General features: G+C 48.3%; 1 protein-coding gene across 4 annotated transcripts in view; it reads right to left on the bottom strand.

Moving 5' to 3' along the window:
- Positions 1-4,286: 4,286 nt before the first annotated feature.
- ASPRV1 (aspartic peptidase retroviral like 1) overlaps positions 4,287-25,298 on the bottom strand; it is a 111,875-nt gene continuing 90,863 nt past the window's right edge. For 3 of the 4 annotated variants that reach the window (XM_077766352.1, XM_077766354.1, XM_077766351.1), the window contains 2 exons: positions 16,684-16,840; positions 4,287-5,651 (listed from right to left, as the gene is read on the bottom strand). In XM_077766352.1, the coding sequence (XP_077622478.1) occupies positions 4,852-5,651; positions 16,684-16,840 (957 nt within the window). In that variant the 3' untranslated portion in view covers positions 4,287-4,851. Of the gene's footprint in view, positions 5,652-9,521; positions 9,596-16,683; positions 16,841-25,298 lie in introns of those variants that run through there. The other variant, XM_077766353.1, reaches the window with a different exon arrangement.

Below are 25,298 nucleotides of genomic sequence, written 5' to 3'. Positions count from 1 at the left end.
CTGCCTCAGTGTCTCTTGAGTGGTTGAGGACCAGGTGACTGCTCTGGGGAATGGATGCCAGCCACTCCCTCAGCACTGCCGCAAGACTCCTGACCTCCAGTCGCCCTAACAAACACCTGTGTCCTCAAGACAAACTAATACCCTCAGACTGACACCTGGAAGCCTTAGCTCTTCTCAAGATGACTGCAGTCTGATTTCATAATTTATTTTTCTTATTTGCTGCCAAGGATCACCCACATCTGAGTAGGTGATTAATAAGTGGTTGCTTGTATGTTTGTTTTTCATAGGCATATGGGATAGCAATTCTGAAACTACTTTCTGGGTATCCTAACACTAAGCAAATAGGTCACTGGGAGTCAGATTTCTCATTGGAGAAAGAAGTTGCAAATACAGAAAGGGAGAAGGTTAGAATAAACTCTATGGTTCTGGGTTGGAATTGGAAGTATCAGTATGAACTCCTTTCTAATACATATACAGAGAGATCTAGAAACATAGAAATACTGGGTTCTCCCCCCCGCCCCAGATCTGACCACCCCAGTAGCATGTAATATAAGGATATCCCAGTAACGAGGAATACACCTAACATCCAGATCCGAGTTTCTGAATATCAGACCCCACCAAAAGGAATCAGGGCTCCCTGGAGAAATGTCCTATTCCAAGGCTGGGACATGGAAGCTACAAGATGAACCTAGAAGATCTCAGGACAGAAAAGAAGGGCCCAGATTATGATGCAGACATGGCCCAAGAAGACAGAAGCCAATTTGAAAAGGCTCCCAAAGGCAAATCTAAAATAACTGGAGTGCCAAAATAATGCTAGTAACCGACCATAATTCACAGAATAAAATAAGAGTCCAAGTCTACAATGACATGAATAATAAACAGTAAGGGAAAACTCAGTTGAGGGACCGTGTGTAAATGTCGGGAGTGAAATTAGAAAATCATTGGCAAATGAAGACTGTCCGTGGATCTAGTGGTTAAGTCTGACAAGAAACAAGCTATTGTATAGTCTCATAGGATCAACCCAGAAAACACTTATACACAACAAAATAGTCTACCATGGAGAAACCCAGCAGACACTGACCAACTGATTAAACGTCACCAGTAATGGAACCAACCGGCACCTCCAGGCTCCCAGTGTGCACTGGGAAGGACACGTCATTTTTCTGGGCAGTCCCACCAAAAATGCAGGACCTGAATCTAGGCACGAGAAAGCACCAGTCTGCCAAAGGTAGATTCATGTTCTACAAAACAAATTACCTGGCCTTTTCATAAATGTCACGGGCATGAAAGACAGGAGGAGGACCCATTCAGATTAAGGAGGCCAAAGAGGCACGGCAACTAAACGCAGCGTGTGGCTGGATTGAATCCTGGACCGGAAAACCGTGGTCTTCTTTTGCTATAAAGGTCACTATTGGGATAATTGGCAAAACGTAATAAGGTCTGCAGATCAGGTGATAGCAGTAGTATACCAATGTTAGTTTCCTGATTTTGATCACTGTGTTGTGTTTCTAGAAGAGAATTCCTGGTTTTTTAAGGAAACTGACACTAAAATCTTTAGAAGTAAATGCATATCATATTTGTAATCTTCAAACAGTTCATATAAACATAGATATACATCAGGAGAGAATGAGAGAAGATTAATTGGCAAAATGTTACTATTTGTAGAAACTAGGTGAAATGGATGGAAATTCTTTGTACTGCTTTTGCAGCTTTTCTGAAAGTCTGAAATTATTTCAAAACAAAAGTTCAAAAGTAGAATAAATGTTTGCCGGATAAAGGCATGAGGAATTATCCAGTATAGTGTGGGGAATTATAGCCATTCAGGGTGTGGTGGTCATTATTAGAGAAGTGGGTGCCTTGCAGGAGCCAGGAGTTGCCCCTTAACTAGAATGTTCTTGGCTAGAGCTTTTCAAATATTCCTGTGCATGAGAATCACCTGGAGAGCTTGTTCAGAGGCAGCTCTGGTGCAGGTCTGGGGCAGGGGTAGAGATTCTATATTTCTAACAAGGTCCAGGGGACACTGATGCTGCTTTTCTGCTGACCCGGGTGTCACCCTTAGGGTCACAAGGGGGTACATATAGGTGGGACGTAGACCACAAATTCTCCAGCCTAGCTGCATGGTAGGACCCTGAAGAACCAGCCTTAATTGATCTTTCCAGGTGATTCTAACCTGCAGCCAGGATTAAACCTTTATATTGATACCTCCCATCTCCTTTGCATCATCTCAAATTCAGGCCCTAAGTCTGAACAGTGCCTTGGCTTCGAGAGCTACATTCGCCGCCGCCACTGTACTCCATCACACACCCAGAAGCTGGATGGGTCTTCCTGGTCCTCGACAGTTTAAACGTTTGTGTGCAAGTTACGCACAAACTCCTCACTCAGGCATAAAGTCCTCTGCAATGGGCCCACAACCTACTTTTCCTAGCTGCTCTCCAGGGCTCCCCCCCTTTGGTGCTCTTCTCCCAGAGGCTCACTTCATGTTACAGCCAGGCTTCACTTTCATGCATTTGCACTTGTAAACACACACACACACACAGCATTTGTCTTGTCCCAGGTGTCTAGTCCCCACTCCCGGTCCCAGGGAAAGAGCCACCACTCAGTTCCCTCATCCATGGGGGTCTGTGCTTTGGGAGTCACAGATCCCTCCTCTGGCTAGACCCACCTTGAGGCTCATTTTTCTCCATGGGAGAGAGTCGGTGGCTCGGACTGGCTCCCCTCACTCAAAACAGGGGAGCAAGCATCTCTGCAGCTGAGACACAGGTCACCCTTTTCCTAATCACATAGGACAGCGCTCAGCAGCTGCCATGCCTTAGGAAGGGCAGACTGGGGACAACCTGGGTGGTGGCCTGGAGTTGCAGCCTGGCACCCAACTCCCCATCCCCTGTCCGCCTCCCTACCCTCCCACGGCTCATCCTCCCTCCTCCAGCTCAGCATGCGCCTCGGATCTGAAGGACTTGGAAGAAAATAGGTCACAGGGAGGTGCCACCTGAGTTGTCCCCTGAGGGAAGGGCTTGGCCTAGGAGAGAAGCCACATTTGTTTGGAGCTGAAAACCAAACCTGAGAAAGGGACCTGGGAGGCACAAGGAGACCATCCCCTTCCCCAGTCCTCCTACCTCCTTCTGTGGTTCTCCCACCTCCACAGCCAGGCCTCTCACAGGACACCCCCTCTCCAGGCCTCACTTCACGAGAAAAAGGTTTCCTTTGGATCCAGCGCCGTCCCCGCCCCCACCCCCACGTGCCCTGAGCCTGGAGCCAATTCCTTTTAATATGCTTGGTGGCGCAGGGAGGGGGCTACAGTCGTCATGAGGCTTCGAGCTGCACCTGGGCCTCAGTTTCCAGGAGAATCACAGCTCGACTCTGAGAGGGGAGCAAGCACTCCTGGCTCAGAGCAGCCTCAGGAGGGCCAGGGTCAAGTCCCCAGGAGCTTCTGAAGGAAGAAGACTCATCCCTGCCTCTGGTTCCTGCTATTTGTCTCCCTTGGAGATGGATGTCCGGGTGGAAACTTCCAGGAGAGGCTCATCCCACCCTAACGAAGGGAAGATGGCCTCCATCTTCAACAGCTCTTGAGGCTTTGCAACCTCGGACTCCCTGCAGATCCCTTTCACCTGGGTGTTTCCAAATTCCCAACCCTACTGAGTTCCAGAGAGGCAGGAACGTGGGAGCAGATACAAAGTAGAGCCCTAAAAGAGATGAACACCCCATTCCCAGATCTAGGAATGTCCTCCCCAATTCATCCCATCTCTCTCCTTTCGGGCCCCAAGTCCCTCCAGGAAGGAGCTGCCCTCCTGATGCCAGTGCCCCCACTGCCACCTGCTCCTCTGTCCTCAGGGCTTCCTTGGGCTGCCCTGTGCAGATCAACACTTGTTTCCTGACCTTTCGGCCTTCAAGGCAGCCTCTGTCTCCCTGGTGGCTATAAGAACTATTTGCCAAGCAGGTACTTGCCCACCTTAATAACCATAATCTTCCAATCCCCAATCAGTACCTCACAAATAATGTTAGGCTCACTCTTGGGTATAAGAGGCAATTTGGATGTGAAAATATTGTAATTTGAAATGATTAGAGGAATTATGGAAGAAATAAAAATATTTGAAATTGAGGCTATCTTAGAAAATCCAAAATATATATACAGTCACCATGTATATATGCTCTTACATTTCCAGGCTAGTCACTCACTGAGTACTTGGATCTTCCTTCTCTTTGACATTCTCTCCCTGTTTTACCCAGCCTCTCACATCCATTCCATTCATCCTCAGTCAACACATTATGTTGTTTTTCCATGAGTCAATTTTTATTGGTTTTTGAAGTAATGAATTATTGGCATAAGGCTCAATGGGTTTCAAAGCAATGACAGAAGGAAACTACATCATACAGGTAGGTGGGAAGACCCAACAGGAAAGAATCCCAGAGCAGCTGTGACCCTCACCTGCAAGCGCTGGGGCTTGCTTTGAGGACCCTGCCGCCAGGACCCAGCCCAGCTGAGATAAACCGCATGCACCTCAAGGTGACTGAGCCATAACTCAGGGGATCTAATGGGGTGTCCCAGCCCTCTCTCGAAGGCGGTCACTTCTAGCCTTCTTGGAACCTTCTTCCAGCCTTAAATCTTTGCCAGCAACAGCAGCTTGAGGACTCTCCATCCCACTGAGATAGTCAGCCTGTTCTCCCTCACCTGTGCCTTTTCAGATAGAAGCCTCCCCCACCAGGGGCAGGTTAAGGCCCCTGCAGAAGGAGGAGGAGGCAAAACCCAGAGGGTTGGCAAAACCCAGTGACCCCAGGGAGGATATTTGCCCTTCCCCTCCATTGTGGTGGGTCTTCCAACCAATGTTTAGGAGGGGGTAAGGAAAAGGGGGCTTCTCAATAGGAGAGCTGCTGTCCCCCGTCCCCCGAGGAGGGCTCCTCCTCTATGAGCTCCAGGTCGAACTCATCTTCCAGGGACCCTCCAACAGGCAAGAGCCGGAACTTCTTCCCCTTCAGGGTGCACGTGCGATGCTCGAAGTCCAGGACGGCGTTGTGGTCCTGGAGCACATCGGTACCAATGATGGCTTCTTCGGCACTTGCGTTGGCCACTAGGAACTCTGCCTTCAGCTTCAGCTTGCCCAGGGACACCACTGTATCCCAAATGCCCAGGATCTTCATTTCAGCCCCATTGGCCACTTTTACCACGTTCTCAAAGGGCCGTAGAGTGTCCAAGTCACCATCTGTGACCTCCTCCCACAAGCTGGGGTGGACCACAGAGACCTGAGCCCCCGAGTCCACCAGGAACCTCACAGGCACTTTGCCAATTTTCCCCTTGAGGTAGTAGCCCTTACCCATGCTGTTGGCAAAGACGATCTCCTTGGGGAGGTGGCTGTGGCCAGCCTCAGGCCCCCCGAAGGCCTTCAGGAGAGTCTCTTTCACAGCCCCATAGTCTCTCTGGTCCTTGGGGCTGAGTCCACTGTAGACCTCCAGGGCATCTCCCCTGAGGGACTCTTTCAGGAACCTTAGTTTGGTGACATGGTCCCAGTGGTTGAGGTCATTGATGACCTCAAAGCGGTGCAGCCAGAGGTGCGGGGCTACACTGGCTCCATCAAAGGGCTCCGGAATGAAGGCATGCTCCCGACGGCTCTCCCGGCTCCTGGCTCCACTCTCAGCCATCCCTCTGTCCTCCTCTGGAACTGCAGCAGCAACCCACACCAAGTAGAGAAAACCACAGAGCAGTGTCGGCGCAATCACGCTGGAGAACAAGGCCTCTCTAAGCAGTGTTGTTTGGTGCCCGTCTGGGGCAGGCAGAAGGGGCCCCGGCACGAGCTGGCTGACTGACTGCTGGATGCAGAGGCGGGCAGCTGCGATAGCCTGCTCACTCTGCAGAGCCTTTTTGATGCCTAGCTTTGGCCCCCAGGGCTCCCCATTCTCCTTTGTTCTGGAAGCCCCGCCCTTGCTCATCTCCGCCCTCCTGCCAGCATCCTGCCCAACTAGCAGGATCAGTGCCTCACCCTTCTGCATCCATCCTGGGACTGGTACAGGCCAGCCCACGGTGCAAAAAAGCCTCAGTCAGAAGGGACCTACTCAGGTACCCTCCCCAGCATGTGTCCCAGAATATCAGATGAGGACACAGAGTACGTTATGACATCCAGGTATCTGTCATCAGCTGGAGAGGGAAGGAGGGGTGGCAGGGACCAAAGGCCCATCAGCTTCTAGGCTGGGGAAGCCCCTTTTCCCTCAACCCCAAGTGACCACTTTGAGTGGCTAAAGAAAAGGTGCATGCATTCACTAGGCTCCTACTAAGTGCATAGCATGGGGTGGGTACGTGTTTTTCCTACATTCTAAACCAAGTATGGATTCAGAATCCCATAAAATTCTCCAGAGAGGGAGACAGAGGACAATCCCAGCATCAACAATGCACAGAGATTGTTTTTTAAATGAGGGGACACTCACACACATAAGCATTTGCCATGAACTCAATTGCTACGGTCATTTTCCCTCATTCATCATATCAGCACTTTGTGGGGGACCAGACCTCAGCCAGAGCACCCTCATTAAGGCCCTAAAGTGGGTTGGTGCCACCCCTGAACTTCTGGGAGGGTACACCAGGATCCGGATGGGCTCCAGCTCTGGGCAGGCCCCATCCTCTATGCCTCTGGTATTGTCTCCTCCCCTCCTGTTCCCTCTCACCTTCCTGGAACCTTCTAAGAGCCCCTTCCCCAAGGGCTACAACACCCCCTCCACTGCTCGTTCATGGAAAGAGAAGTCAGAGAATCTCACTCCCTTATGTTCTGAGAAAGTGAAGTGTCCGCCATGTTGGCAAAGCCAGTGGTGAGGATCTGGAAGGCTCTGGATGGAGGAAGTTGGCTGTGTGACCTCTTGCTGGGGAAGGCAGGTTGCCTTGGGCCACCCCATGGATTCACAAAAGACAGATCTGTGAGTCCTAGGGTTGGAGCCAGTCTGTGCAGAAAGACTGGGGCCATGGGAGGCAGACCCACTTTCATGATCCCGTTCAAATGGTCAAGGGATCAAATGACCTCTCCATGGAGTCTTCTACTCTGCCCCTCACATGTGTGCTCACTCCTGGCCAAGCGTGTTTTGGCGTGTGGTGTGCTGGTTCATGTGTAACTCTGCCTCCTGCAGTGACCCAGAGTGTGACATTCACAGAAACCAGACACATGTGACTGTATCTATCCCCCATAGAAAGTGACTCTCAGGTCAGCAGGTGTTCCCCACTGGTCTCCAGGCCTGGCTGAGCGCTGTCACCAAACAGAAGGGATTAAAACAGGAGAGGAGCAGGAACAGCAGAACACCTGTGGCTCTGGGCTGTTTGTTCTGGCCCAGAGCCGTTTCTCATCGGCTCCCTGTACCATTCATCACCCAGTGCCTGGCTGACTCCCAGAGAACTCTGGCCCCAAGTTCTGCCTCTGGACAGTCCCAGAGTCCCTGGCCATACCGAAAGAGCATCAGTCCCTGCTCTTTGACACAGCGAGCTAGCAGGGAGACAGCTGGCTCAACACCTCTCATCACAGCTGCCTCACTAAGTTGGGGCCCTTGTACCATTCCAGAAGCCCAAAGGAGGGGGGAAATGGAGTCACCGGGAAGGAGTCAAGTACAGGTGGGTCTCTGAGAAGATTGCACAATTTAAAAACCTGCACACAGAGAAGTGGCCTGGCCACAAGACCAGGAAGGTCTTTCTGCAAGTGGACTTTTGTGGATAGACTCCCAACCCCTGGGATGGGTGTTGTGTTGTTCTGTGGTTCAGGGAACTGACCTAGTGGCTTCCTGGCTACCTGGTGTTCATCACCCTACACACCTGGACTCCTGGAAGTGGGAGTATGTGAGGCAGCCGCATGTGACTGAGGGATGTGACTGAGGGAGGTGAGAGGCAGGGTGGCTTGTCAGCTGGCAAACTGCTAGATGCTCCAAACTGGGGCTTGTCAAACCCCTGTGGTTGACATGGAGTCAGACTTCCCCACTGCTCCACACTAGAAATAGATAGTCCCTGGGCCTTGGGCTGTGGCACTTCACTTGACTAGGTTTGCTGTTCGCTTTGGCAAAGTCATTTCACATCCATCACCTCAGCAGCATCATGGTAACCCGCAAGCCTGACCAGCCAGCTTTCCCTTAGGACTGAAGCACAAGAAGCATGAAGGGCTAAATGGCCTGTCTCAAGCGTGGGCTCATGCACTGTCTAGTGCATTTATAACAACATTTTGCAATATAGGCAGGGAAGTGGGAGTCTGGGCTCACAGACGCACGTGGGTGGGTCCTGGGGGCTTGTGTTGTTGATGGACTCTGGTGGGGACAGTGAGCTAAGGGTCAGTGAGTGAGGGCTGACTGTTATATTCAAGAATTCTGTAAGTCAGTCGTTAAACCAGTGGCAGCTTGAAATTGGACTTGGTGGGAGTATTTATACCACAGACACTGGAAGATTCCTAACAAGGACTTTTTTTTTCCTGGAAAGCCAGCTGGACATCACACCCCTGCATGGGGGCCTTCATCACTCCCTCTCTCTGAGACAGGCCAAACCCCATGGCCAGTAATTAACAACTTTATTGAAATCTCAATCACTTGAGCCTAAATCCCCTTTCTTGCCTACCTTGCCCTTTACACTTGCCCAAACAACCTTCACACTCCTGGGTCCTTTGGCTTAAGGCAGTTGGCCTCCTCAAGGAGGCCCTCCAGGCATTCTGTTCACACAGTCCCACCTAGAATCCCCAAGATAGAAGCACACAGGAGTCTCATGGTTACTAGGGGAGCTGGAAGGGCTTGAGTTTAGGGACTGGTCTCTGGCTAGGATCAGGAACATGGTGAAGTAACTTCTCAAGTTCCCTTAAGCCTTGGGAGAAGCCATACCTGGAATACCCCTAGCTATGAGTAGAATACCCCACTCAGGGACCTTGGAATTGCTATGCTAATGCTACAGTGATGAGTTAAACTCATCAGCTGGGGCAGGCCTGGGTGCCATTGCCTCCTCCCAGAACCTAGGAAATCATGGCTAATTATTGACAAGTATAGGTATTGGGGCGGGAACACCCTCTTTATTATCCATTAGCATCTCCTGAGTGTGCTCTGAAGTAGGCACACCATACTTTACTGGAGAGGAGGCAAATCAGGGCAATAAACAGGAAGGACTTAAGGAGTCCCCACCCTCCACACCCCCTCGCTGAGGATTCGGGACTGTGAGCTCTGCTGTCCCAATGTTACCCCCAGCTCCCTGATCCCCTTTGCCATCTCTTCCCCACAGGTAGTTTTGCTATGTGGCGCAAGATCAGTAGAGGGCCCATCAGGGCCCCCAAGAACTGAAGCCCTTGGTGGGCAGTGGGAGGTCTTGTAGGGGGCACACACATCCTCAGGAGACTATTTTGAGCAAAGAGCAGAGAGACACCTGATGGTGCCCATGATGAGGTCCAGACTGAAATGTAAGGAGGATCAGGAGATGCACGGGCCACCTGCTATAGCTCCTCTCTGGGCTGCTTCTGGCTAGCACCCTACACTCCCCAAATCAACTTCACCCTGGGAGCTGGATGGGGAAAGAGCAAAAGGATTCAAAGACTTACCAAGATAGTAAAGGAAGGCTGAGGGGAGACAAGAGGTACACATTCTCCAGCCAGGGATCATGGGTGTTCAACCTATAAAGTCACATGGGGCTCCGCGTTCAGAAAGGCCAAGCTCGGTTTGACACGCTGCTGCAGCTGTCCTGAAACTCCCAGTAATTTTGAACAGAGAGCCCTATACCTTCATTCTGCACCAGATCTTGTAAAGCATACAGCTGGTTTTGTCTCCAACTGACCTGATGGGGACTTCTTTTACATATCACACATATATGCACACACATGACACAATACACACACACACACACACACACCACTTACCTCACACCACATATATATAGCCTACCACCAAGGACTGAAACAGTCCTCGCACACTCTCCACACATTCTGAACATGCAAAACATATGCCATCCATACACAGCCACACTACAGTTCTTAGTTCAAAACAGCTAAGAACTTGTGTAACTTGCATATAGAATTCAGCTCCCACCTTTCATTTCACAGATGTATTTGCACACTCGTTTACACCGAGTACTAAAATCGTATTTATTAGAGGCAGCTGCTGTTTATTAGCCTTTGGGCATACTTGTTAGCTTAGAGAACTAGACAGGTCCCCATCACCATGGCTTACAAGCTAATGAAAAGAGGATACAGATGTTTAACAGCCCTTTTTGAAGAGTTTAAACTGACATGGATATGAAGACTGACCATGTGAAGCAGTCCAAGCCACAGCCACACCACTCTGAAAGTGGGTCATCCTGCCCTCTGCCTCCCCCTGACTGTGTGGGGCCAAGGACAAGATGCCCTACCTTCTTCCTCTCTCTGGGTACTCGCCACCATGAGCAGAGCCCTGACTGCCTGCCCCACTCCTGCGCCAGTGCCCTCAGCCCAGGCTGAGGCCTGGGCCGCAGGGTTGGTGTGGGTGTGTGCGTGTGTAGGGTGGACGGCACAGCTCCTGGGAGCAGTGCCACAGCCATTGCTGGCATTCTGCTTCAGTGGGGCATGGCGTCAGGTCTTCGAGCTGAAAAGAAGGGCAAAGATGTGAATTCTGCACAAAAATCTAGTTAGGGATTTAGATCAGAGACCAAAGGGTTCTGGTAGGCTCTGACCGAAGCAAGGCATATGGGGAAACCCAAGGCACCAGCAGGTTCCTTATTCCCAAACCACAAACCCTCAGACTATAAACACCGCTGTTCTGAGCAGGAACTACCCAGCACTCACATCAATCATGGCCAAAGGTACTTAGGAAAGATAGTTTTTCCTTGACTGGTCCCCCTTCTTGGTCCCAATGCCCTGACTAAACAGGCACTTCTGCTTGTAGGGCCCTTCCCCAGTTCTCCACTGTTCCAGAACCTCTTTTTTCCCATTTGGCTTGCCCTCCACCCTCCTTTACCATCCAGGTCAGAACCCTTCTAACAAGAAGCTGCCCAGCTCAGCCCACCAGTTGAACCCACTCTGTTAACAGATAACTCCTATAATAGAAAGATGCCTGGTGCCAATCATGGCCTTGGAGGGTCCCAAAGGGTTGTGGAGGTGTTTAGGGAACAACAGTCTCAGGCCCCAGTGCTATTGCCAGTCCTCCAGGCCCGGGGTCAGGGCCAGGGCCAACCAAGAGTCAGTCCGAACAAATTGCTGGCTAACTCCCTAGAAGCCCAATGTGTCAAAAGTGGTTCTTACCCTATTTTTATCTCTCAAATATGACAATCACTTCAGATCTTCTCAAGGCCTCCCTGCTCCCTTCCTCACAGCCTTGCCCTCCCAATGAGTTCCCACCTTCTTCCAAAGTCCTGATGCCCCCACCCTAAACCAAGCCTTCATCTCTTCCTTTTCTGATGTCTGCCACCCTCACTCTGGCCCTAGGGGTTCCGGCCGGCCAGAAGGCCTGGCTCTAAGGAAAGACCCTACGCAGACCCCTACCTCCTCTCCCATCTCCATGGTCCCCTTCACTTGAGTGGGGGAGTAGGACTTGTGAGGCAGTCTAAACAGCTCTGGGGAGGGGCGCCTGGGTGGCTCAGTCGGTTAAGTGCCTGACTTTGGCTCAGGTCATGATCTCATGGTTTATGGGTTCAAACCCCATGTCGGGCTCTGTGCTGAATGCTTGCTCAGAGCCTGGAGCCTGTTTCAGACTCTGTGTCTCCTTCTCTCTCTGTGCCTCCCCGCTCATGCTCTGTCTCACTCTCTCTCTCAAAAATAAATAAATGTAAAACAAACAAAAAAACCCCTTATTATTATTAAATAGACCGTTCTGGGGACACTGACCCACTTATGACAAACACCTCTGAAATTTATGAAATGTTCAGGCAATCAAAATATACAGATTGGGTATTCTCCAAATACAAGTGGGCTTCTAATGACACCAGGAAACTTGGCTTAGAGCTAGATACATGGAGGACTTTGGTCCAACTTAAAATACCTCAAAGGCAGCTTTGAACTGATCCTGAAATAGTTTTAATTGCTGCTAATGATAACTAGTATTGTGAGCAATGCAAACATATAAAATAGCCTCAGAGCAGGGAACTGCTTCTTGTGAATCCACTGCCAACTTAGATTTGCTCCTAACTTACAGAAGACGGGGGACAAAGAGGAGGCACTTCCCTCTGGCATGTTGGAATGGTACCTTTTCTTTACAATCTGGAAGAAGTAGGGGGAGGCAGGGAAGGGAAGGAGGAAAAACAGCAGAGCTCTAACATGTAAAGAAATCCCCAGGTTATTGATAGCAGCAGTAATAAACATTTATTGAGCATCTATTGTATGCCAGACACCATGCTGGTGGCTATAGTATAAGGCAAGAGTCTGCAGCATAGATGGGGATGGGCAATGCCAAATAAGTGGGCTGATTCAGTTCCATACATATTTCTTGAGGCCAACTGTGCCTTACGTTGAGATGAATCAGCCGAGCCCTACCCTCACAGAGTGCTCAAGTGAGCTGGGGAGACAGGCTCAGACACAGATGCCCCAAATCCAGAGACGAGTGTGGGAGGCAGGCAAGACGGTGGTTTAAGGAGCACTGGACAACTCATCCCACAGAAATCAACCGATATTACCCAAGAAAAACAAAAATGAGAGGAATGTTAAAGGGAAATCTGAATTAGCACTGAAACCAAGGAATGAGGGCACCCACAAACCACAAACTTGGATCAATTGTTGTTGCTCTCTGCGGTCTCTGTGGAGGGCTTCGGGGGTGGGGGCCCTGGGACTGAGACAATTCATATGGACACACCAGTCAGGAAGATTTTGGGGACTGGGGGCATTTTCTGGATAAAAGAAGTCCAATTAAAAATATGTACATAAGGGGCACCTGGGTGGCTCAATCAGTTAGGCGTCTGACTTGGACTTGGGTCACAATCTCACAGCTTCTGAGTTCAAGCCCCACATAGGGCTCTGTGCTGACAGCTCAGAGTCTGGAGCCTGCTTCAAATTGTGTCTCCCTCTCTCTCTGTCCCTTGCCTGCTCACACTCCATGTGTCTCTCTCTCTCAAAAATAAACAAACATTAAGAAAAAGAGTTATCTTTAAAAAAAATATGTACGAAAAAAGCACAGAAAAAAGACTGGAAGGAAAGCCACCAAAAGAGTGATAGTACTTCTTTTGGGGTGGTAGGGTCATGAATGGTCTTAATTTTCTTCTATATACATTCTGAGAATATATTGCCTAATAAGAAAAATTTATTTAAAAATAAACTTGTTCTTGCAATTTCTTTAGCCTAAAGTTAATTCCGAATAAAGGCTTCAACCAGAGATATATGGGAAATCTCTCTGTACCTTCTGCTCAATTTTGTTGGGAACCTAAAAATTCTTTTAAAAACCTATTAATTTTTTTAAGTTTCTAAAAAGGTACTTATAGGAGGGGGGGGTCAGACAATAATACTGACATACTGATTAACATTATAATCACTGAATGATTATGATAGGTGTAAGAGGGTTCATTTGAGTTTCCCGCAACTTTTGGGTGTGTTTGAAATTTTTCCATAGTAAAAAATAAAATAAGTAAACGAAAGCTCTGTACCAAGACCCTCTCAAACCTGGTCTGCCCTGTTCTTGGCCCGAAGCTTGGGCAGTCTAGATGTCACCCAGTCCTAGGCACTGGAACCACTGGTCCCCCGGGGACTGGCAGGCTCAGCTGTGTCTCAGTGTCCCTGCTCGGCTGCAGAAATTCTCAGCTAACTCTTGCCAGCAGGAGTGGCCTGCACACCCTTCCTTCAGCCCACAGCCCTGCTCCTTCTCAGCCTTTCCCTGTCCCCACAGCAGCATGCTCCTAGCGCACCAGAGGCATAGCCCCTCCCGGCCTGTCTGCCCACCTGCCCACCCAGCGTCTTGTTGCAGGTCTCTCTGTCCTGAGTTTCTCTCTCTCATCCAAGTCAACGTGCACCGGTCCCTCACATCTTAAAAAATAAACCCCCATATGGTCAAGCACTCCCCTTGGTCAATGACGCCTTCTTTCTCACTTCTAGAAAGGCTGGTCTCCACTCACAGGGCACTGGCATGCTGATGGTGGGGCACGCAGGGCTGAAGACCAGCCCACATCCTCTGGCCAGGCCAGCATCCTGGGATGAGGGGCTCATCTTCCTGGAGGAAGAAGACCCCTTTCTGATTTGCACAAAGGTGCACCCCTGCTTCCCCCCTGCCTGACTGTGTTACCTCATTCTCTCCTAAAGCCTCTGGCTCCTGCCCCACCACCCACCTCTGCACCCCTGCCCAGCACATCAGTGGCCTCCCAATGGCCACAGCCCATGGCTCCTTCAGGGAATTTGGTTTTCTGAAGCATTTGCATCACTGGTTTTCCTCCTAAGTCTTTTCTGTCCCATTGGCTCCTGAGACCCAAATTTCTGGATCTTGTGCCTCAGAGACCACTCTCCTCAATCTCTTGTGAGAGCCTTTCTCCCTGAGGCCGCCCCTGATATTGCTTTCTCTCTCACTCTGTACTCTCCCCAGGCTGGATCCCTGGCCTAATCTCTCTGCTCTGTTCCAGTTGTCCATTGCTATGCCCACCTACAGGTGACATTTTCATTATTATTATTACTATTATTATTTTTTTTAGTAATCGCCACACCCAACATGGGGCTTGAACTCATGACCCTGAGATCAAGAGTTGCACACTCTACTGACTGAGCCAGCCCGGTGCTCCCCTACAGGTGGCCCTCTCAACAGTGAACATGTTATCTTCTCCCTCAGGCCCTCTTGGCCCCCTGTGTTCTTTTTCTGGGCAGAAGGTACCATCATCCAGCCAGTTTCCCCAAGTCAGCCACAGCAGGGGTCACCCTTGTCAGCCACAGCAGGGGTCACCCTTGCCTCCTCCCTCCTCTCAGTGCCCAATCCAATCATGGACGGATGGCCAAATTCTGCGGGCTGCTCCGGAGTCTCCCTGCCCCTGCACCCCCACTGCCTTCCTTCAGGCCCAACTATTGCAGTGATGATCCTGCATGTCTCCTCCCCATTAATCCACTTTCAGGGCTGCCAGAGTCCTGAGATGGAAGTCCACTCATGTCATCCTTCTGCTCAAAATTCCTCCATGGCTCCTCATCCCAAAATAAAATCTCAACTTGCAACACAGCACATGAAGGCCTCCTCCCTCATTCATGCTCCATCTATACTAAGTGGCTCATGGTTCCCCAAACATGATGGGCTTTCTTGTGCCTCTTCATAAGATACTCACTTGACCACAGGCCTGCTGTCCTGGCAAACCCCAACTCTCCTCATCTAAGGCACTGCCGCCTCCCTGATTTCCCTGGTGGCCTCACGGGCTCTGTCCCCTAAGCTCCCTTCACAGGTACTGCAACTCTTATGCTATCTGCAAGCTCCCAGGGGCATGACCTAGGCCCTCTTGGACACACAATCTAGGCACGGAAGTCTTGGTCTTCCTGACTTTACACGTTGTTCCCTCTGCTCCTCCATAACCTGGACGTCCTCCAAACCCAGCTCACCTCCGCCCTTTTCCCAGGAAGCACTTCCTGCGTGTCCTCGGCAGGCCCTCTCTCCCCTACACTGAGAACGGCAGGCCCAGCAGTGCCGTCCTTATCTGCAGACCAGTGGCGCTCAAACGTTGTTTACTGTGATCACAGACATTTCCCACCACACGCTAGTACAAACATGCATAATATAGGAAAAACATAAGTAAGTGAAACAAAAATATATTTACTACATGTGATCTGATATCGCCTATTTCCCTTGACTTCTTTTTCTTTTTTTCTTTTAACGCTGGTAATGACACACATAATTAAGTTCCACAAACTGGCCCCCACCTACCATCTGAAACCTATCACTATAGCCAGCGGGGATCACTAAGGGTGTCTAGCAGGGAAGCAATGTGATTAGAAGGCTGGGTTAGAATGCTGCTTCTCAAGTGTTCTAAGGGGAAGGACTAATTTTCTAAGTTCCCAGTCTGTCATGTAGTTTGTTTTAAAAATACAATGAGCTATTAGAAAATAAAGTAATGAAGATATTTACAAAATGCAAGCCCTACTTCATTATTATTAGCTTTCAGTAGACAGTGTGGAGTGGTGGCAAGAACGTGTTAGCCGGCAGACACCAGATGGACCACAGGCTGAGGAGGCTTTGCCAGTACTTTTGATGCCCTTAAGCCCTTAACAAATGACAGGCCACACCTACCCTGCCCATCTCGGTCCTAAAGAGATTCCTATTTGCATAGGCTGAGGGGCTTTGCCAAGGTGAGATGCCACTGTGCAAGCTCCTGCCTTGTCAACAGGGCCTAGCTGCCTGAGTTTGCATCCTGACTCAGCCACTAACCGGCTCTGGGCCTCGGATAAAGGACTTAACCTCTCCCAGCATTGGTCTCCTCCAGGATTGTTCTGGGAGATAATACAGCAAGTCTCACAGCAGGGCTTGGCCCATGGCCAAAATCTAGGTCACTCTCCAATTTGTCGCCCTCATGGTTACAGTTCTGCCACTGTGATCATCCCCTGGCTTCCCGAGGCAGCCTCATCCTCCCAGGTCCCTTCTCTGTGTCCCTCGCTGACCACTTGGGCCAAACCTTCACCCCACCTCAGCTCCTCACTTGTCTGCCTCTCGCTTTCAGTAAACAGTTTGCATCCTATTTGGCAGAGGAAATAGTGAGGCCCAGCTGCCTCCCACCCCAGGTTCTCTTCAGCCCTGCATCCTTTCTCAGAACTCTCTGCCCCTCCAGCCTAATCCCTCCACCTGAGCCTCACTCACCCATCCCTCCTCTCTCCGTTGATGGAAGCGTCTTTCCATCGATGATTCCCTCCCTCTTCTGGGAATCTTTCCAAACAGTCCAATCTGGTCTCTGGTCACTCCTCAGCCTAAGGCAATTTGCCAGTGGTGTGCTGGTAAATGCATAACAACAGGCCCTCTGGAGAAAAAAATGTAGGCATATATGAGTTTATTATAAATTTTACTGACATAAAGTATGTTTAGCAAGTTAAAAGTAGAAATAAAATATACAGTAGTCTCTACTGTAAATTGCATATAGCAAATTGAATCTTACAGAACACTTTGATTTTTACCAACCTGCTAAGTCCATAACTAACCTATAATTGTAACTGATAAATGAACGTAGTTCTAACACGAATATTAGTTGATATTTTTGCTTATGCCAACTTAACTAGTTTTAACGAAAGTGAAACAATGAAGATACGTGTTGCAACTTCACTCCTTTGTCAATGGTATAAGCAACTTTTTTACTGAATCAGGTAATATTTTTTGAACACTGGAAGAACATCTGCTCAATTTCTCTGGGCCANTATATATATATATATCTAAGTTCAATGTGAATTATTAACATTTTCTCCATAATTTTCTTACATCTAGACAGTAAACAAAACAATAAATCAAGCCCTGATGTTTGGTGTTTGTCCATTTCCACGGCACAAATATTCCTACCATGGCTGATTTCAAACCACCAATGTAATGCCTCTGAATGCAGAGTTAAGAAGAAAAACACAGTAACAAAACATTGTATAGTTAGTATATCCATACACATAACAGATGTAAATTCTCTTAAAAGCATAAACAAAATATTCTGAAATCCTTAGAAGTGATGAGTTTCTGTTTTTAATATAATTTACTTAATTGTCATTTTATATAATTTAATTTTTAATAATAGCCAGATTTAACTATTGTCCCAGAAAATTCCTGAATATTTAACCATCAGCTCTTAGGATCATCTCAGCACACCTGGATCTGACCCCATCCCTCCAGCTCTGCCTTGAACTCACACATGGCCCCTTCCAATGTACATTTTCCATGTCTTATAAGCAAAACTGAACTCAGTCTCCTGCTCTCACATCTGCTCCTCTCCAGGCTGCCAGTTTGGTGAGGGGCTTTACCACCCACACAGGAACTCAAGCCAGAAACCACGATGTCACCATCCCACAACCCTCGCACATCCTGACTGCAGGTCACGATCATCTAAGCTCCACTGGAGTCTGCCCCTGATCTTTGTCCCCTGGCCTGCTCTGCTCATACCCCCATCACCTTCTTCCCAGTCTCCCATGGCCTGGCACTGCTTGCTCCTGACCATCTTCCTCAGGGCATCAAAAGCACTCACTATGTCCTGCTCTGTTCCGTACTAGGCAAAGTCAGGCTTCCCAGAGCCCCAACAGTCATCGCCCCTTGTCCTGTCGCTCCAGATCCAACTCTGGCCTACCCTGCATACTCAACTTCTGCTCTAGCTGCAGAACTAGCTGCAGTTCCCTTAATGCATCCAACTCTCCCAAACCTCCATACCTGGCACATACCATTCTCTATCCCTGAAATTAAAATTCTGGCTTCACAAATTCTTAGTTATTCTTTTGGACTCACCCCAAATATTATCTCCCTAGTGAGCACCTCCTACTCCAAGTAGAATTCATTCATTTGTTCACTAATGCATTCCTTCATTACTAATTTTTATTTATTGCTAACTATGCACCAGATTCTATGTTACGTACCAAGAATGCAGAAATGAGCCAGGCTCTTGGAAAACTCTAAAAAGAGAAACACAACTAAGACAACCAGCCCCCTGAAAGAGCTCTATGGAGGGTGCTGGGGAAGAGCAGAAGAGGGACACCTTTACAAGGGCTCCTGGGAGCCTTGATCTGAGCTTTGTGGGTACGAGTTAGCTAGGAGAGGAACATGGGAGATGCTCCAGGAAGATGGTGCAAAGGCCCTGAGGCATGAGAATGCAGACCACCACATGTGATTCAGTTTGGCTAGCCTTAAATGGTCAAGAGAAGACCATGAAAGAAGGCGAGACCAGATCTAGAGGAATTTTAATTGGCATATGCATGGAGATAGCTTGATAAATAGTGATTCTGACAGGGACAAAGGAAATGGGGAGCAATGGAAAGTCTTCCCAGTCTAGAATTATAGGCCTTTCAGAAGGATCGACTTGAGAAATATAATGGAGAGATACAGGGTAAGAATCAAGATGCTGGGTGATGGAACTGGCCCACTGGCTTCTCAGAGTAGCTGTGGTAGCAGTTTTCCTTGGAAGCCAAGATGCCTAGACTGAGATGTGAGGAAGGAAAGGGGTGTCTAGGTGAAGAAGGAGGATGGTAAAGTGGGATCATGAGTGAAGCACACAAAGAAATCCCACTTACCCATCAAGAGCCCAACCTGCAAACTCAGCTTTCCTTCCTTACCATATTACCTTCCCTCAGTTTTTTTTTTTAATGTTTATTTATTTTGAGAGAGAAAGTGCACATGCACCAGCAGAGGAGGGGCAGAGAGAGAGAATTCCAAGCAGGCTCCATGTTGTCAGACTGCAGCCCGACGTGGGGCTCAACCTCAGGAACTGTGAGATCATGACCTGAGTGGAGATCAAGAGTCTGATGCTTAACTGACTGAATCACCCAGTCGCCCCTTCCTTCAGGTTTTTAAAGGGGCCTTGATTCCTTTAATAGAGGGCCTTTGACCATGCTGTTCCTCTACATGAAGAGCTTCCCAGCCTCCTCCCCCATTCTATAGGAAATTGATAAGTTTGGAAAGCACCCAGAATTACTTGAGGAAAAGGATCTGTTTGCAGCAGATACATCTGAATTTGCCAAGAGACTTTACCACCAGTTTCACTCACTTAGAGACAGAAGCCAGGTCCTGGTTTTCTCCTTGTGGTCCCATGTCTTCATAAGTAAAATTTGGGCCTTGTCCTTCACTGCGCATCACACAAAGTAACTACCCAAAACATATTTGCTGAATCAACAGTCAGATGAATATAAGAGCTCGGCCAAAGCTGCATATATAATGTATCCCTAACCTTTTCCCTGTGGTCAGTGAACTTGTTTTCAATTGGAATTTCCAGATGTCCTCGGGGCCACAGGCATATATGTTGGAGACTGCACACCTCAGGACACAAAGGGTTATACCTGTTTTTGCTCAAATAGCAGAGGAAGTTGCTAAATGGACCAAAAGAAGAACCAGCATGCTTGCTGCTCTCTGTCTCTCCTCTGGCCCCCAGCTGTTGCCTCATGGAGGGTCAAAATAGGCAAGATAAAATCTGTCCGACTCATAGCTCCAAAAAAACAGGAGTTAGAAATGTGACCCAACCGTGGTTCTGCCCCACCCAGCCCTGTCTCTCCCTACTGTGCGGCCAAGGGAGGGTCTGACCCAGGACTGGCCACCTCAGGCCTACATCCCTGCCAGCACCAAGTTCCCCAGCTTTCTGTTTTGAAACTCTATTCTGATCTCTCAGGAGATACAAATCTGTGTTCGTTTCTGGATAGTGGGCCTGGTTTTCATCTTTCATGACAAAAAGTAGGGTGTAAATCAGGGAGGGATGGAAACCCATGATCCTCCCACCCCTGCCTTTCGGCCCACTGGCTTCTCAGAGGAGCTACAGTAGGGGCTGTCCTTAAAAGCCAGGCCCAGCCCCACAGCACCTCACTTCCCTCCAAGCTGATCTTGGTGAGGCAGCAGTGTGGCTGAGCAGTCTTCACCCTCACCCCAACCCCAGAAGGCAGAACCAGCCAGGACTCAACTCTAGAGCCAGTGAGATTGAGTTGGGAGCCCTCATGTAGGCCATGGGGCCTGAGGGAGACTGATTCGCTCCCAAAGAGCAGAGACCGACCAAGGCCTGTCCCCAGATATAGAACACATCCTTCCTGGAACCTGATACAGGGCCTATGCCCAAAGGTGATTTTTAGATCATTATGTATTGAATGTTCTCCAGAATTATTTGAGTGAATGAATGACTGATATTGACACTGAGTCAGGAAGCCATCAAAACCTGTACACGTCTGGGTTAAGAAAGGTACAGTCATGAAGAGCCCCTTCTCCCTCCAGGTTCAGAGTGTCACAGTCAGTAAGATGGCATGACATCTTCCCACAAGGGCACAAGTTACCTCTTGCCCACACCTCATTCCCACTTTCCTCTTTGTCACTGTGCCCTGTGCAAAGCACACATGGAAAGCTCTAACCCAGATCAACCTATGTGAAACTGAGGACAGGAAGTGCTAGAATACCCTCCATAAAACACACACACACACACACACACACACACACACACACACACACACTGAAAAAGTACAAACTGGGCAAAAATTTGGGAATTCAATTTCACCAAGTCATTTTTTTAAACTATGGGATTTTCCAGCCTCTCAAAAGAAAATTACACTCCCAGACAAACATATATATGTAAAAAACATAAAGACACTGGCAGCAAGCCCCCTGTGGGTGGGAAATCACCAGAAAGGGGCTCTCTGTTCCCCTCTTAGAGTTCCATAATTGTTCCTGCTCCTGCCATCAACTACACTATAAGTTGTGTAAGACGCTCTCGAAAGAGCACAGGGCTAAAAGGCAGGAATCTCAGGTTCCAAAGCCACAACTGCCCTGAAGTAGCTGTGTGACCTTAAATAAGCTCCTTGGCATGTCTGGGTTGTCCTGTTTCCATCTGTGAAATGAAGGATGGCCTTTAAATCTTCTGTCTTGGATTTCTACTATATTCACAGTGCCTGGCCCAGTGCCACCCAAGAAGCGACTAACAAGTACAAATGAGAAACGGTCCAACATGACTTTTGAGTCAGTATAACCCCAACCTGGATTAAGATACCATTTCCCAACAAGTTCCTCAGGGAAGCTGCACAGAAGGCATCTTTGGAGGGTCACGAGGTCTTGGGATTTTCTCTTTTTCCATAGCCAATGTTTAGTCCGTGGTGTGAAAAGGAGAGAAGTAGGAATAACTCTGTGGGGACAGTGGAGGGATTAACATTATAGAACCACAAAGAGAGAGGCTTCCTTGTGTCACTCTGAGCTGCACTACTCCAGGCTGTCTTGGACCTTGGACCTTGGACCTGTCTCTAGGTAATGAGCCCCAAATGTGGGCCCCTGCCGTTGGGTGGTGATGACAGTGGCATGTGTCTGCCCAGTGAATGGATATAAAGCCAGACATCATCGCCCCTTCCCCAGCATGGGCGGGGGTACTCTCAGACAGTCTTTGCATGAACACAACTAGTACCTGTCCCCAGCCACTGGAGAAAGGAAGACAGCCCTTTGCAGGGTTGGCACGCAGCCAGGGTCCTGGGCCTTAGTCCTGCTAGCACCCTCAGAACTGAGGAAAGCCTACTCTCATCCCCAGAGAACCCTAGGGAGGAAGCTCTTGTGTTCCTCCTAACACTCTCTCCATCTCTTTAGCACCCAGGAATACACAAGAATCTGGAAGTTGTTTCAGGGAGGGTTTTCCTAGGCTAGTTCTGAGGATGGTCACAGAGTTTTCCCAGGACATTTGCCTTCTGGTCCCCTCTGCATCCCTGAGGGGACATAAGGCAGTGGGCTAGAAAGCTCAGCTTCAGAATCAGGACAGCTCTGGCCCCCGTCACCTTCCATGTGGCTGTGGGAAAGCTATTTGACCTCTGTTTCGTCTTTCATGAAATGAAACTTATCAGACTGAATGAGGTAATGCAGAGAGAGCACTCAGGCCAAGCCCAGAGCTAGCTCATATTTACTGTGATGATTTACACAGAGCTACAAGAGAAACCCTCATAGATTAGACCAAAAACAGGCCTCAGGGAAAACCCGTCAGCAATGCTGGTAAAGGGGACCTGGTCAGGCCTCATGATAGTGACTGGGAAAGGTCAACAATGTAAAAATAAAAGAAAACCTTGCCCCCTCCCAGGAAGACTCTGGGATGGTGAGTGTCCAGGGCTGCTTTAGAGGTTATGTAACCCATCCCCTCACTGCGCAGCTGAGGAAATAGGCTCAGAGACAATGTTTGACATGCCTGAGGACACATCACAGGTTTGTGACAGTATTTGGGTAAGAGGACATATCTTCCAATTTCTTCTCGGTGTGGCCAGATTATTTTCTTAGATATTAGTTTTTGTTTAGATGGCTGTATTTTTTCTTTGCCTCCTCATTCCAAGAAAGTCTTGGATGTCCTCTTTTGAGTCTCATAACTAGACAGAAGTCACCCCTGGGCTCTTCTCCCCTTTGCATCTGTTTTCCTGAGACTGAGCTTCTTGGGACTCAGAGGAGTGTCTTGAAGGCCATTCTGGGAGGGAGAAAATGAAAGGGGAAAGGGAAGGGGGACCTTGGGGCATAGGAAGAGGATCTAGACCAGTGCCCCACACCTTCAAAGAGCTGTGGGCCTCAGAGGTGGGGAGATAGGGTCCTGGACACAAAGCCTCAGGCATGGCCTGAGGGCAGAGTCTGAGCCTCACAGCCCACCTGGGCCCATGAGAGAGAGCACAGCCAATAAAAATACCCCTTTCCTGGGTACCATGAACCTTTTGGATTCCGGGGTGACCCTTATCAGGAAGGGGCCTAAATGACAGCAATAGAATTTCCTCCCCATCAATATGATGGGAGCTCAGGATTTGAACTGAGTCAATCTTAGGAGCATTTCTTGTCCTCCTGGGATAGTGAATTGAGATTCATACTATCCACATAAGGCACTGCTCAGTCTCCTTCCTTCCTGACATCATTCCCTATAACCATATCACCCACCAGTATAGTGCTTTACAAATGCTTCACAACAGTCCATCCAGATGAAAAAAGAGCCCAGGAAATGACCAGATTTGCTCAAGTTCACATAGGTGGTAAAAGAACCAGGATGAAATCCCCATTCTCCTGACTCCTGGACAGCGCTCTTTACGTCACTGCCTACCCTGTACTACTCTTTGTACACAGCTGGCCTCTAGGTCACTAACAGAGCTTGCTCTCTCAGAGAACACACCTCACTGTCACCCAGGTTCCATAGCCCAGGGCAGGCCTCTTCAGGAGAAACAAGGCCTGCAGGGAACATCTGGCAGGCCTGCCCTTCCTGGTGACACTGCCTTGGTGACTTTGCAGGATGCGGTGATGACTTTCTAGGTGTTTACCTGACACTAGCTGTATGTCAGCTTGAATGGAAGCTAAAAGCTTAGACATTGACAAAAACCCCTGTTAAGGACTGGGAAATCAAAAACAAAAAGTATAAGTGATTACCAGACAGATGAAAAAAGTCTGTAAACCCACTAGACATTAAAAAATGCTCAACTTGGACGCCTGGACAGCTCAGTCAGTTAAGCTTCCAACTCTTGATTTTGGCTCAGGTCATGATCCCAGGGTTGTGGGATCAATCCCTATGTCAGGCTCTGTGCTGAGCATGGAGACTACTTGGGATTCATTCTCTCCCTTCCCACCCTCCCAAAACCTTGGCCCATCTCTCCAGCTCACACTATCTAAAATTAAAATAAAATTTCTTTAATTATTAAGAACAATGCTCACTGGGTGCCTGGGTGGCTCAGTTGGTTAACCATCCATCTTTGACTCAGGTCATGATTTCACGGTTTGTGAGATCGAGCTTTGCAGCAGGCTCTGCGCAAAGAGCAAAGAGCCTGTTTCAGATCCTCTGTCTCTCTGTCCCTCTGCCCCTACCCTGCTCACACACACTCTCTCCCTCTCTCTCAAAAATAAACATTTAAAAAATGCTAACTTAAAAAATGGGCAGAAAACATGAAAAGACACTTCTCTAAAGAAGACGTATAGGTGGCCAACAGCCAGATGTAAAGATGCTCAGCATCACTCATCATCAGGGAAATATGAATCAAAACCACACTGAGATACCACCTCACATCTGTCAGAATGGCTAAAATGAAAAACACAAAAAATAACAAGTGTTAGTGAGAATGTGGAGAAAAAGGAATGTTGGTAGAATGCAAACTGGTACAGCCACTGTGGAGAAGAGTATGGCAGTTCCTCAAAAAGTTAAAAATAGAACTGCCCTATGATCCAGTAATTGCACTACTGGGTATTTACCTAAAAAATACTAATTCAAAGGGATACATGCTGTTTATAAGTGGCATGATTTACAATAGCCAAATTATGGAAGCAGTCCAAGTGTCCATGGATAGATGAATGGATAAAGAAGATGCGGTATATATATATATAATATATTAAATATATATTTATATATATTTAAAAATATAAATATAAATATATATATAAAATATATGTATGTGGTATATATATAATATATGTATGTGGTAAAAATATACATACACACACAGTGTAATATTGTTCAGCTATAATATTGTAACATATGTGGTATATATATATATATATATACACACAGTGTGATATTGTTCAGCTATAAAAAAGAATGAAATCTTGCCATTTGCCACAATGTGGATGAATCTAGAGGGTATAATTCTAAGTGAAGTAAGTCAGTCAAAAAAAAAAAACAAATACATTATGATTTCACTCATATGTGGAATTTAAGAAACGAATGAACAGGGGCACCTGAGTGGCTCAGTTTTGAGCGCCAACTCAGGTCATGATCTCGCGGTTATGGGAGCAAACCTGTGTCGCTCTGTGCTGGGCATGAAGCCTGCTTGAGATTCTCTCTCTCTCCCTCT

This window comes from Crocuta crocuta, unplaced genomic scaffold, assembly GCF_008692635.1.
Source record: "Crocuta crocuta isolate KB4526 unplaced genomic scaffold, BGI_CrCroc_1.0 scaffold113, whole genome shotgun sequence".
NCBI classification, from domain to species: domain Eukaryota; kingdom Metazoa; phylum Chordata; class Mammalia; order Carnivora; family Hyaenidae; genus Crocuta; species Crocuta crocuta.
This window is presented reverse-complemented; position numbering and strand designations above follow the sequence as displayed.